The 12,169-nt window shown below is 42.6% G+C and overlaps 4 protein-coding genes across 4 annotated transcripts; 2 read left to right on the forward strand and 2 right to left on the reverse strand.

Moving 5' to 3' along the window:
* Positions 1 to 301: 301 nt before the first annotated feature.
* Positions 302 to 2,987, forward strand: Grip71 (WD repeat-containing protein Grip71). Its single transcript, XM_017090257.4, has 4 exons — positions 302 to 565; positions 623 to 917; positions 1,120 to 1,961; positions 2,028 to 2,987. The coding sequence occupies exons 1-4, from the start codon at positions 379 to 381 to the stop codon at positions 2,639 to 2,641; spliced, it is 1,938 nt and encodes a 645-aa protein (XP_016945746.3). The 5' UTR covers positions 302 to 378; the 3' UTR covers positions 2,642 to 2,987.
* On the reverse strand, positions 2,970 to 5,712 carry Irk3 (Inwardly rectifying potassium channel 3). The gene is made up of 5 exons (XM_017090258.4): positions 5,277 to 5,712; positions 4,783 to 4,981; positions 3,973 to 4,368; positions 3,796 to 3,902; positions 2,970 to 3,394 (listed from the first exon to the last, which is right to left on the reverse strand). Exons 1-5 carry the CDS (start codon positions 5,504 to 5,506, stop codon positions 2,998 to 3,000), a joined length of 1,329 nt encoding a protein of 442 aa, XP_016945747.3. The 5' UTR covers positions 5,507 to 5,712; the 3' UTR covers positions 2,970 to 2,997.
* A 1,486-nt stretch (positions 5,713 to 7,198) lies between these two features.
* On the forward strand, positions 7,199 to 8,742 carry LOC108018333 (odorant receptor 67a-like). Its single transcript, XM_017085874.4, has 4 exons — positions 7,199 to 8,082; positions 8,147 to 8,348; positions 8,403 to 8,558; positions 8,611 to 8,742. The coding sequence occupies exons 1-4, from the start codon at positions 7,235 to 7,237 to the stop codon at positions 8,662 to 8,664; spliced, it is 1,260 nt and encodes a 419-aa protein (XP_016941363.4). The 5' UTR covers positions 7,199 to 7,234; the 3' UTR covers positions 8,665 to 8,742.
* Positions 8,743 to 9,617: 875 nt separating this feature from the next.
* Positions 9,618 to 11,841, reverse strand: LOC108021721 (histone-lysine N-methyltransferase MECOM). The gene has a single exon (XM_070996379.1). The coding sequence runs from the start codon at positions 11,634 to 11,636 to the stop codon at positions 9,996 to 9,998; it is 1,641 nt and encodes a 546-aa protein (XP_070852480.1). The 5' UTR covers positions 11,637 to 11,841; the 3' UTR covers positions 9,618 to 9,995.
* Positions 11,842 to 12,169: the final 328 nt, after the last annotated feature.

A 12,169-nucleotide genomic window follows, 5' to 3' on the forward strand; every position in this document is an offset into this window, starting at 1 on the left:
AATTGCTTCTATTGAAAGTTATGGCAGATGTATGCGAATAGCACAGAAATCTGAGTAGAAAGGAAAGGAAGACCACGTAACAGTTTATTTTTTGAATGTATATTGGTTTTCTGCAACAATGCAATTCCACTTTTTGTAAATAGGATAGAAAAAACATTAAATATTATTATTTGGATTATTTTTGTTTTTAATTATAGTATTATAGTATTATTTAATTAAATTTAATTGAAATTGAAGGTGGAAACGTCTTTAAAAGTCAACTGCGGGAATTGGCATATTGAGCTATAAGAGCGGCGGTCACACTCGACAGTCACACAAAAACAAAAACAACCAGCGTTCAAATTTGAATTGTTTGACGTTCAACAGGGTAAAGCGAAAATGTATTTGGTTTCCACCTCTAAGAAGACTGTCCTGTCCGACTTTGCGGATCTGGAGACGACGTCCGAGTTTGTGCACCAAACCGCAGAGCCGACCGACTTCCAGTTCAATGGCCAAAGGCGGGTTTTCGTTGAGGTGAATAAAGTGGGTTTGGCGGTGATGCGGATAAGGGAGAAGGAAGGAAAGGGTAAGAACGAGGTTAGGATCTGAATTCCAGCGGATCTAACCATCCCCCATTGAACAGCTCCCGAGATTCAGCGCGTCCGCAAACTGACCATCGACAATGCCTACTGTGTGGCCTGTGCCAAGCAATCGCTGGAGGAGATCGCCGTCGGTCAAAGCGGCTGCGTCAAGATCTACAACTTCCGGACGGCGCAGCTCATCCACCGGTTTCCGGCTGATCCGCAGAGAAGCACTGTCCTCTACATGGACTACAACAATACGGATGAGTATATAGCCGCTGTTCGCGATGGCGGGGATATCAGCATCCTGGGCACCAAGACCAAGCAGAAGACCAACACCTTCACCATCGATGGCGAGTGAGTTAAGGATTCCATTTCTAATAACTATTCATAGTTCTGCCGACTGCCTGTTGGCAATCCTTGGATGTTAATATTGGTTGATCAAGGATCAAATATGTCAGAACATAATTGATTCGTAAGCGACCCTTTTTCGTCTTTCCCTGAACTCGCATTAATTCAATTTAAATCTACAATTTATTCCTTTTTCTCGGTTTTCCAGCTCCACTCTGGTACGCTTTAATCCGCGCAAGCGCTTCCATCTGTCCATTGCCTCCTACAAGGGCGCCGTTACCGTGTACGATGTGCAGGGCATGAGAAAGATATTCCACGCCAGCGAGGCACATAGTGCTCCTTGTCGAGACATCGGTATGTGCGCGTCCCAGCCAGCGCTGCTGGTCAGCGTGGGCTACGATTGCAAGATTAACATCTTCGACATCCGGCGGAATCGGGCACAGGCCTCCACGGATCGCTTAACCTACTCCCTTCCATTGTCAACGGTTGCGCTGAGTGAATGTGGCACTTACCTTTGTGCTGGAAACCTTAAAGGCGAATTGATTGCCTACGATATGCGAACCACAAAGACTCCTTTGGCTGTAAAGAGTGTACACGATACGGCTGTGACCCGGGTGGCTTTTGTGCCCATGCCAAGCGGGGAGAACCAGCAGAATGGCAGCCTAAACGGTTTGGAAAGTGCAACTGGCTTGGAGACGGAAACTCCTCGTGTAGAGCGTGCACCCAGCGATGAGCTCCGCAAATCTATTGCCGCTAATTTGCTGAGTACACAGCAGCAGCTGGACAGAATGGGTTTCGGCGCGCCAGCTCCTGCTTCTGTTCGCCGGGATTCTTTTTGCGATTTTTTGGATGCACAAGGTCCGAAGGCTGTGGATCGCATGTCTACGCGCTTGGGCACCTCATACAGGGACAGCTTTGACTGGGAGACACTCAACCGGAAGCCTATATCCAATGAGACTGCCCAGCGTCAGAGTCTTTGTCCTCCAATGGGATCTAATCACAGCTCGGTAGACAATTCCGGCCACAGCTCAACCACGGAGTCCCTACAACGTAAGCCACTCTTAAGGTCATTGGAATGCGATTTTTAATAGCGAGCTCATTCTATATCCTTTTCAGAGACCTTAAGCGGACCACTCAAGGATCGAAGCAATCTCTCCGGCGAGGGAAAACTTATGAAGATCGCCGAGACGGATGAGCACTGCGAGGAGCAGTCGGAGAACATTTCTGTGGCCAGCAGTACGGGCGCAGGTAGCGACAAGGAGAATCCCCCGCCGGTGGACCCCGAATTGAAGCGTCGGCTGCGCTTGCTCTCGGCCAGTCGAAACAGTACGCCGCATCACGCCAATGTCACACCGCAATCGTCGAACCCTCAGTTGAAGCCCCAAAAGTTGCTGGCCAAATCCTCGAGCGGACTATCTGCCCAAATGGATGCGGATTGGCGCAAGGAGTTTAGCGAGCTGAGGGACTTTGTCGACCAGCGTTGCGGACAGGTGGAGAGGGAACTGGAGTACGTTAGTCATTGCAATCAGCGTCAGGTGGTCACGCATATGGCAACTTACATGAAGCAGCAAATGGATAATACAGTAGAGATACGCGACGCCCTGGCTTTACTTCTCCGAGGGGACAGCTTTATGCGAGAGTTTTCACGCCTACAGCACGAAAACGAAATGTTGAGGGCTAGATTGAAGTTCTATCAGGAACAGGAGCGAACTGAATCCTGCGGTGAATAACGTACATTTAGCATTTTAAAAACATTTTTCAACATGTCCATAATTTATTCAAATATTATTAGTATTTTATAATTGTTATTTGTGAATCCGAAGGAAAATTTTTGAAAAAAGAAAAGGAACTTCATTTAAGATCTGAATATAAGATGTAGAGTCGGGGCCATTGATTGATGGCCAGTGTTACAAAAATTATTTTAACCAAGCCTTGAATTTAAATTATTGCCTTAAATCCGGAAAGTTTGTTTAGTTCGGTCTATATGATAATGTTAAGTTCGTTATTTGCGGAATGCGAAGTGTGTAAAGCGATGGTCGATTAACTTTCTCCAATATATAATATAGTTGCACATTACTTTTCACATTTATTTTCTGTACTCCAGCTTAAACTGATCATTTGTCGGCTGCATCATGGGCATGTCCACCGAAATGGTCCTGTTGAAATTCTCGTAGTCCACGATGTAGCGCTCGTTTTGTGCATCGTAGTGGATAATGTTGATGAACCTTTGGCCCCAGAAAATCTCCCGTGGAAGATAGGAAGTCTTGGCTTCAGTCATCTGAGCGGTGGCAGGGGAAGTCCCAACTATTGACACATACAGCTCAAATTGGGCAGCGTTGAAGAGTTTGGCGGTGGTGAACTGGAACAGCGGACTGGTCTCATCGATGACATGGCACACCACATCGGGCCAGAGAATAATTTGTTCTCCGTTTCCCTCCAGCTTTAGTTCCACGTGAGTTTTTACAATCTCACCCTCGCGAGTGCTGTAAACGGAGTAGATAAGTTGAGAAATCGTATTAATTGCAAGTCTTATCTAGTTGCAAGAATTATCTAATTTGTACCTCAACTATCTTTTTTCTAATGACTGGGACTAAAGAGGCAGCAATCAAGTTTTTTAATGCTTTTATAAATTAACCTTACATCCTTGATATAACTTATGTGAATGTAATTATATTTCAAATTATAACTAATATACTTGTATACTTTATAATACAATATTTTTAAGTTTAATACCTTCTAGTTGCCAAGTTCAAAATGTTTTTAAGATTGAATTAACTAGAAAAGTAATTATAATTATAATTAACTGACTAGATAATCCTCGGATATAATTGTTATTTACGAATCTCGAGATCAATGATATTCCGAAAATGCGAAAGTGACTCACCGTTTGTCCACGATAATATAGACGCGTATTTTGGTCTCAATGGACTGCTGTTCGCGGGGATCGCACACGCGGAAGAGCAAACACAGGAGCCCATCACGATAACAGATCTGCGTAACATAATTGCTAGATGGAGGGTTTACAGAGTGTTGCCCCTCCGAATCAGGGGAGTTTACTCACCACCGCCTTATCGCTGAACTTGAGCTTGGTAAGCTGTCGGGCCGGTCGGGCTGTTTTGGCATAGATCACGCTAATCATACAGCCCTCGATCAAAGCCGCAGTCATCATCTGCACGACGAACAGAAATATCGTCTCTGGACACTCCTCACTGGCGTACTTTTCGCCGAATCCAAGGGTTGTCTGCGTCTCCACAGAGTATATAAGCATGGCCACCCAGTTCTGCACCCCGTATACGCAAGGATGCTCGCCCTCGCCCATCCGTTCTCCAGTCACAGGATCAAAGATGAAGTCTCCGTGGGAGTAGGCCACCACGTAGCAGAGCACGGCGAAGAGCAGCCAACTGAGGAAGTAACTTCCAATGAACAAAGTCAGCATGTATTTCCACTCCAGTTCCATCTGTGCGATTCCAAAAAAAACAGCCTTTAAGTATTACCAAAGTTACAAGGTACTTTTTACAATGTTGATTAATGATTTAGGTTTACGTAACCCCATTGTAGTACTTCTTAAACTTCCCTTTAACACCCAGTTTAGCAATGCAAGCGACTATATGGTTGGTTAATAAGTATTTATTAATATGTGTGAGTATTTCAGTGGGTCATGTTTTGATTAATGTATTAAAAACTATATGCTAAACGTGACGCGTTCGCTCTGGTTGGGATTCGACTTCGATAGATGGGGACTCAGGTGCGGTGGCTCATTGGCCAACTCATCGAGTCGTCGTTGTATGCTGGGCGTTATGCTATAAACATCCGATTGCAATGCATCGGCTTTGGACGATGACGTTTTCTTGGGGCCGAACCAGGATCTTACCAGCGTGGTGACTAGATCCCTCATGTAGCGCCAGGACTTCTCTGGAATTCGCCGAAACACCACGTTCTCCTTGCCGTTCTTCTCCATTACCCGATGGAGGCTACGTCTCAGTCCATCGGATGTGGAGGTCCCCGGACCGGAACCCACATCTGGTGTTAGCTCTATTGTACTGCCGGCCCAGTCGTGTGTATATGGGAAGCTATGGGAGTTGTTAAAAAATTGTATTAGTTAGAGATTTACTTTAACATAATCAAAGAGAAATTATATCGGAATATTATTATGATAGGTATGTTGCTAGTAATATCAACAAGGGATATAACCCTAAAATTTCACAGTAAAGAGGTATATTTAATTTATAATCTTTTAAGGTTTTTATATATATATTTCGGGCACTAAATCTTAAATCTTTATGAAGTTGTTCACTGTTTGAATATGATCCGTTTTTCTCGTCAAGAATAAGAGGAAAGTATTTTTATTTATATGATGTAACTCACTTTAGCTCGCTGCGCGTTTCCAGGTGTTCCGCGGTAATTTTCGACTTTCTGCGACGTACGAAACCTGGACTTTCTGGATAGTAGTCCGCCGCATTGACCGTCTCCTTTTCGGAAGATCGAAATAGAGGTTTCTGCTCAAGTGGCTTCGGTTTCACGGGCATGGACGTAGATCGGTGCATGGGAAGGGATTCCGTCACAGGAACTCCAAAGGGAGATCCGTCCGATTGCATGACTGAGATTCAGATATAGCTGCCTACGCAGATGTGAGATTACTGACGAGCGTGACCTATAATTGTTGGAAATTTGGGGCAATTTCACTCGGTCGCGTAGATCTGCGTTTTAATTTTAATTGAATTAGGCTGCAGTGGCCGACGATGGCGATAGAGAGAGCTCAACTTGATTGTCTGACCGCTTGACACTGACTAAGTCGGGGTACTAAAGCCCCTTAAAGATGATGTGCATTTGGATTTATTTATTTTCTGAATCTTGGGGCATATTACAGCGCTTGTCCCACTGAGATTGTCCCGCTGAGATTAGTGCCTCAAAATGTGGCCCATGATTAAAGGTATATGTAAGTCGTTATCAGTTTATTTGTTTTGCGAATGATCCAATAATGCTTTAAGACGGGAAAATTACATTACATTTTATCCGCCAGGAAGGCAGTCCGATCTTGATAGCGGGTGTTGAGTAAAAGTTTTATTATTGTTCGCTAAGACTATTTTAAGTTTGGCGCGATCGTAATCGACAATTTTATCGGTTTTGCAGCCCTAAAGGTATAATATTTTAAAATACTAAACTATAAAAATGTATTACATTTTTTAAACTAAAACAAAATGTAGCTACACGCGCTTCCCTACTACTAACAAATTTTTTGCATGCGCACCTGCCATAACATTGACTTAACTTTTCAAACAGACCTATTTGTCAAGCTTAAAATAGATAACACAAATCAAGTTAGCTCATTTCTTATTCTAAATATATGACAACAAATTTCTATGCTCAGATTTTAAAGATATAGATTAAAGCCCTAGTGATTATACTATACTATAACTAAATCAAAAAAATTCAGACTTAAATAGCTGTTATCAGATTTTTAAAATTCGATTGATTTGTTTAATTTTTTCGATCGGATTTGTGAAACGCCATAAACATGCAATTTTTGAGTTTATACATATATTGTTATTGTTGTTTCCCTTCAGTGATGTTGCTTTTCAATTAATATTTAATAATTAATTGTTTTGCCAATAAATCACATCTGACTAACCACAAAAGTTTTCATAAGACTGCTACAGATAAAAAAAACGAAGATTCCTCATGATTATAAAAATACAAAATTCGTTGTACCTTTTTGAAAGCTTCTTGGCGCTGAAATGACTATATTTATTTTGCATACATGATGTTTAAGTTTTGAAAATGCATTTTGCATTATTTTAAATATATAAATCGGGTGTTCTATTAAATCACTGTGTGTCCATTCAGCGTAAGTTTTTTATGTAAATCAATATAAATTGTACTCGATTTAGCGCTGAAGTTATTTGTGTGGCATACCGTATGCTGCATTTTTTATTACCTTTTGAATAACTTATAAGAGTTAAAACAAACATTATTATGTTTAAGTCCTGAAAGTTAACTGAAAAAACTGAAACCATGCTCCTGAAGCATTAAATCAATATCAATTTTACACGGCTTTGCGCTAAAGTTATTTCTGTGCCATACTGTATACAACATTTTTTATTACCTTTTAAATAACTTATAAGAGTTAAATCAAACATTTTCATGTTTAGGTCCTGAAAGTTGACTGAAAAAACTGAAGCCCTTTCCATGCTCCTGAAGCATTTTCAGTCAGTGTAATTAATTGAAGGCAAAATAATAGTTTGTGGTTTCTGCCGATTCTCAAGCCTATAAAGGCTCAAAACACTTTTGTGTATGCTTCATTGTGTAGTCAAATCTAGTACAAAATGATTGATTTCCTAAAACAAAAAATTTTTCGACGACCGGTTAAGTCTGTCAAAAAGCCAAAAAACGCGTATTACGTCGTCGGAGATTTTTTGAGATGGCCCGTGATTTTTTACAACACCTTGGGTATTGTTCCCTACGAAAATAATCAAAATCCTGGCTTATGGTTTTATTTATACTTCCTGTTACTAATGATTAATATGGTCATAACAGTGATAGAGTCCGTCTTATTTGCGTTGATTTCGTTTCGTAAAAATAACGACGTTCTTGAGGGCTGTATCTTATGCGGATATATCGCATTTACGGTCACTGGTGTGCTTAAAATAATCACTGTGGTGATGCAGAAAGAGAAATTGACCACACTCGTAAGGAGGCTAGAGTCCTGCTTTCCACAATTCAACGAAATGGAACAGGAGCAGTTTGCAGTAAAGACCTACTTGAAACGTTGTCACCTCTTTACAAAATGCTTTTCAGTACTTCTGATGGCCATGTTTTTTACCCACAGCCTGTCGGCCATTGTTATATACGCCTTTCAGAAGTTGTGGCTCCGATCGCTAGATGCAAAGCAATCACTGCCCTTTTTCGACTACGCTCCTTGGGACTGGCGCGGATCCTGGAAATATTACATTACCTATGTCGGGCAGTCGCTCTCCGGCTATGCCGCCACTTGCGGAAACATGTCTTGCGACCTTATGATCTTTGCCATGGTGTTCCAGGTCACTATGTACTTTGATAGGCTCTCCAAGGCTCTCAGGGAGTTCAGGATTCGAAGACATGGCAGGGTTGATGAAACGAGTAATAAAATGGAGGAGCTGCGGTCCTTGATTGTATATCACATCAAAATACTCGGGTTGGTTACTAGTCCTATTGTTTCACAGTTTTACTTTTAAAGTCAATATACATTTATCTTGCAGGCTCACCGATCTTATGAATGCTGTCTTTGGTGTTCCGTTGCTGCTCAACTTTCTGGCTTCCTCTTGGCTCGTCTGCCTTGTGGGATTTCAGTTAACTATTGATTTCAGCCCCGAGCCTTTCTGCAAGCAGGTGCTGCTCTTAGTTTCCGCACTTGTCGAGATATTTCTTCTATGCTCCTTCAGTCAAATGTTGATTAATGCGGTCCGTTAAGATAAATTTGGACTAACTTTTCCACTTAAACGCTTATATTTTCAGAGTGAAAATGTGAGACTTGCAGTCTATGAAATGAATTGGACGGAGGCCGAGCCACGATTTCGAAAAATGCTAATACTCTTATCTCTAAGGGCTCGGAAGCCCATATGTCTAAACGCTACAGTGCTTCTGAACGTGTCTATTGAAACTATGAGCATTGTAAGTTACCAAGATAGTCTATAAATTCTATTGCATTTTATTTTTTTTTTAGTTTCTGCGAGTGTCTTATAAATTCTTCTGCGCCGTTCGAATGATGTACAAGTAAATACTTTAAATATTCATGTATTTACAATATTATTATAAGGGAATTTTTTTTAAAATAAAGTAGTAGTACTTGGACTATCAGATACTCGTTACTCAGCTAAAGGGACCAAAGGAAAATGGAGAAATGGCAAATTTTTTTTTGGATCAATCGATAGGTATTGATGAGAACAATACATTTCAGTTAAAATTTTTTATCTACCATGCAAATTGTGGGCGTCACAGGTTTGAGCGGTTTGTGGGCGTTAAAGTGGGCGGGGCAAACTTTTTTTGTGTCAATCGATAGGTATTGATGAGAACATTACCTTTCAGTTCAAATTTTTATTCTAGCATCAAAACTGTAGGAGCCACAGTTTTGGGCGGTTTGTGGGCGTTAGAGTGGGCGTGGCACTCTACTGAAACAAACTTGCGCTGCGCAGGAATCTCAGGAATCTGCGTGCCTAATCCCAGTATTGTAACTCTCATAGTTTCCGAGATCTCAGCGTTCATACGGACAGACGGACAGACGGACAGACGGACAGACGGACATGGCTAGATCGACTCGGCTAGTGATCCTGATCAAGAATATATATACTTTATGGGGTCGGAAACGCTTCCTTCTGCCTGTTACATACTTTCCGACGAATCTAGTATACATTTCTGTATTACAGTTTTATTAAAGTATAAATAAGCATAAACACGAACCATATTGGTTGGGTTTCATGCTAAAGCTCTCTACTGATATGTAATGTAAAATCATAGAAACAGCCGGAAATACAGTTTCGTCTCATGGGTCTGGCTGTTTCCGGTTCAGGAGTTTGGCATAATTTGCATTCTGTTACGACGGAAAACTTGAACTTGTCATTCTGCCATTAGTTTCTATGAGTTATATTTAAATGAGTTCATGATGGTTTTTTAGTTCAAACTAAATTTCTTTCAAATCTAACCCAATAAATATTCAAAATTTTTTTTAATTTCAAAAACTTGTAACTTTTTTTATTTAAACAGTGGGCGCGTTGTTTTGTTTGTCATTATTTTTCATACATTTTCGTCGTGTCACGCTTGTATATGTACAAAAGAATACCAATGCTTAAGACGAATCTAATAATAGTTATGCACATACATACGCTTGTATCTATACATATATTTATGGATCTGCCAATTCTCGATTTGTACAATTCGATTTACACGGTTTGTAGAACATTTAGGGGTTTTAGGTATATTTATTTACAGCTAGATATTAGACATAGTTTTAGGGATCTGCTCCTCAGCTAGATGTTAGACATAGTATAGGGATCTCCTGCTGGCTGCTCTGGCTATAGGAAATTGTTGTTTGTAGAAAGTGCTGTTCTGTAGTTAGGGTACCTCTTCCTTGATGGATGTTGCTGGTGGCGTGATGGCCGTTGCTGCTGTGGGAAAGAGCTTGGAGGTCAGGGTCTTCTTAAGCTCTAGAATGGGCTGCGAATCCTCCTCCTCCTGGTCTCTGCTGGACGATGTTGCTGCCGTCTCAGCCGTCGAAGTGGCTGCCGCATTGTCCGCCTCCTCCTGCGAGGATGTGGGCGTGTCTCGCGACGAGGAACACGAACTGGCCGCCGATGTTGCTGTTGACTGATGCTGTTGCTGCTGCAGCTGATCGTGTTGCTCCAACTGCTGTTGCTGTTGTTGCTGCTGCTGCTGCTGCTGGGTGACCTTGCCCATGAAGCTGCGTATCTCCTCGAAATAGGACTCCTCTGTGGGATTCTCGCAGAATCTTCGGATGCAGTGCATCCGTTCGCTCACGCCGGATAAGGCACTCAGGGACACGGCATCCGATTCGTGCTTCTTGAGGTGCCTGTCCAGATTCGTCTGTTGGCCAAAGCAACGTTCGCATATCTCACACTTAAAGGGCCGCTCCTTGTTGTGGATATTCCGCACGTGGCGCTGCAGATTCGAGGAAATGCTGAAGGAACGTTCGCAGTATTTGCACTTGTAGGGCTGCTCGCCCGTATGGGTTCGCAGATGCCGCGTCAGGTTCGCCGATCTTGGAAAGACCTTGCCGCAAAACTTGCAGGTATAACGATCCTTGTTGCGTTGCGGCAGATTCGGAGCGGCGGCATTGCCACCCGTGGCAGCTGTTCTGGCCTTATTCTTCCTCCTGGTCTGATAGTCCTGCAGTTGCGGATGCGGCAGCACAGGCGACAGCTTGGGATTCGGATGGGGCAGCTCCAGTTGCAGCTGCTCAGTGGGCGGTGGCCAGGTGAGTTCGCACTTCTTGAGCGGATGCCTGAAGGGAAAATCGGTGCCCGTGGGACTACTAGAGGCCGCCGGACTGGTCACCTTGCCGGGTAGAACCCCAGCGAACACATTGCGATACTGCAGGGGCAAGTTCTTGGTCATGGCTTCCAGGAGTGTGGGATGTACGGCGGGAATCGAACATTGCGGTGGTGTTAAGGGCGGTGCAGTGGGTTGCCCACCACCTCCTCCACATCCTCCTGCAGCACCACCCTCTCTCAAGGCCCTCAACATTTTTCGACTCATATCGAAACCCAGATCGGCCAGCGAGGCAGCTATATGATTGTTGTTCAGCTCCTTCTCCTTCTGCTGGGCCACTGCCAGTTCGCTGGCGAACATTATCAGGTTACTGTTTTCATCCTCCAGAGGTCCTTGATCCGCCAAATCCGTTTTCCTCTTGTGGGCCAATCGCAGATCCAACGGCTGATCGAAACTGCTTCTTCTCTTGCCCTTGGCATGGTGATTTAACGTCTGATGTTGCTGGTGGGAGTGCTGATGTTGCTGCTGCTGCTGATGATGCTGCAGCCTGGTCGATGTTGTTGTTGTCGTCGTCGGCGAGGAGGACGATGATGACGAGGATGTTGCCGCCGCCGAGGAGGCCAGATCATAAGGTACGTGTGATATATACGATGTGGGTATTAATCCTAAGGCAGGGTATACGCAGCCCTGTTTCGGGCTAGGAAGCATCTTTCTTGGTGAGTGGTCTTTCTCTCTCATAACTCTCATAAGTCGCTCACGGGCCGTAACCGAGTTTTTCCTCCGTTTTCCTGTGCTTTTCCTCTGGGTTGATTGATTGATTGACGGTTCGATTGATTGCCCAGGCTTTTCGGTTGTAGGTTTCAAGTTTTATGGGGTAGGTTCTAGGCTCGCTTTTGTTTTCCAAAGCGCACAAAATATTTCTGATTTAAATTTGCCTTCGATTTACAGTTGCTATATACCTGAAAGGAAAGGCAGACGAAAAATGATTTACTCAAATTTGTAGACCATCTTAAAAGTAGCGTTAAAGTAAAGTTCTTCTGTAAGCTTGTAGTTTTATCTCTTATAAATGAAAAAGCTCATTATTAAGTTATTATTAAATATTATAGTTGTTGTAACAATAAAAAATATTATAAATACTAAAATTATTAAATTATTATTAATAGTAACTAAATAGTGACAGAAATCAGAATTGAATACCATTTTAATGATACTTTTAACAGTTTTTGGTTTATCAAAAAATGTAGCAATTCAAAAATGTTGATTACTTAAACCTGAAAGAT

This window comes from Drosophila suzukii, chromosome 2L (assembly GCF_043229965.1).
Source record: "Drosophila suzukii chromosome 2L, CBGP_Dsuzu_IsoJpt1.0, whole genome shotgun sequence".
Classification (NCBI taxonomy): Eukaryota; Metazoa; Arthropoda; class Insecta; order Diptera; family Drosophilidae; genus Drosophila; species Drosophila suzukii.

What these genes read in the sequence shown, in the direction of transcription:
- Grip71 (XM_017090257.4), top strand. Translation starts at nt 379, where the DNA reads ATGTATTTGGTTTCCACCTCTAAGAAGACTGTCCTGTCCGACTTTGCG. An exon ending in AAGGGAGAAGGAAGGAAAGG is followed by an intron (nt 566 to 622) that starts GTAAGAACGAGG and finishes CCCATTGAACAG; the next exon opens with CTCCCGAGATTCAGCGCGTC. An exon ending in ACCTTCACCATCGATGGCGA is followed by an intron (nt 918 to 1,119) that starts GTGAGTTAAGGA and finishes TCGGTTTTCCAG; the next exon opens with CTCCACTCTGGTACGCTTTA.
- Irk3 (XM_017090258.4), bottom strand. Translation starts at nt 5,506, where the DNA reads ATGCAATCGGACGGATCTCCCTTTGGAGTTCCTGTGACGGAATCCCTT. An exon ending in GGGATCTAGTCACCACGCTG is followed by an intron (nt 4,369 to 4,782) that starts GTAAGATCCTGG and finishes GGAATCGCACAG; the next exon opens with ATGGAACTGGAGTGGAAATA. An exon ending in AGTTCAGCGATAAGGCGGTG is followed by an intron (nt 3,903 to 3,972) that starts GTGAGTAAACTC and finishes TATGTTACGCAG; the next exon opens with ATCTGTTATCGTGATGGGCT.
- LOC108018333 (XM_017085874.4), top strand. Translation starts at nt 7,235, where the DNA reads ATGATTGATTTCCTAAAACAAAAAATTTTTCGACGACCGGTTAAGTCT. An exon ending in TATCACATCAAAATACTCGG is followed by an intron (nt 8,083 to 8,146) that starts GTTGGTTACTAG and finishes TTTATCTTGCAG; the next exon opens with GCTCACCGATCTTATGAATG. An exon ending in GTCAAATGTTGATTAATGCG is followed by an intron (nt 8,349 to 8,402) that starts GTCCGTTAAGAT and finishes TTATATTTTCAG; the next exon opens with AGTGAAAATGTGAGACTTGC.
- LOC108021721 (XM_070996379.1), bottom strand. Translation starts at nt 11,636, where the DNA reads ATGAGAGTTATGAGAGAGAAAGACCACTCACCAAGAAAGATGCTTCCT.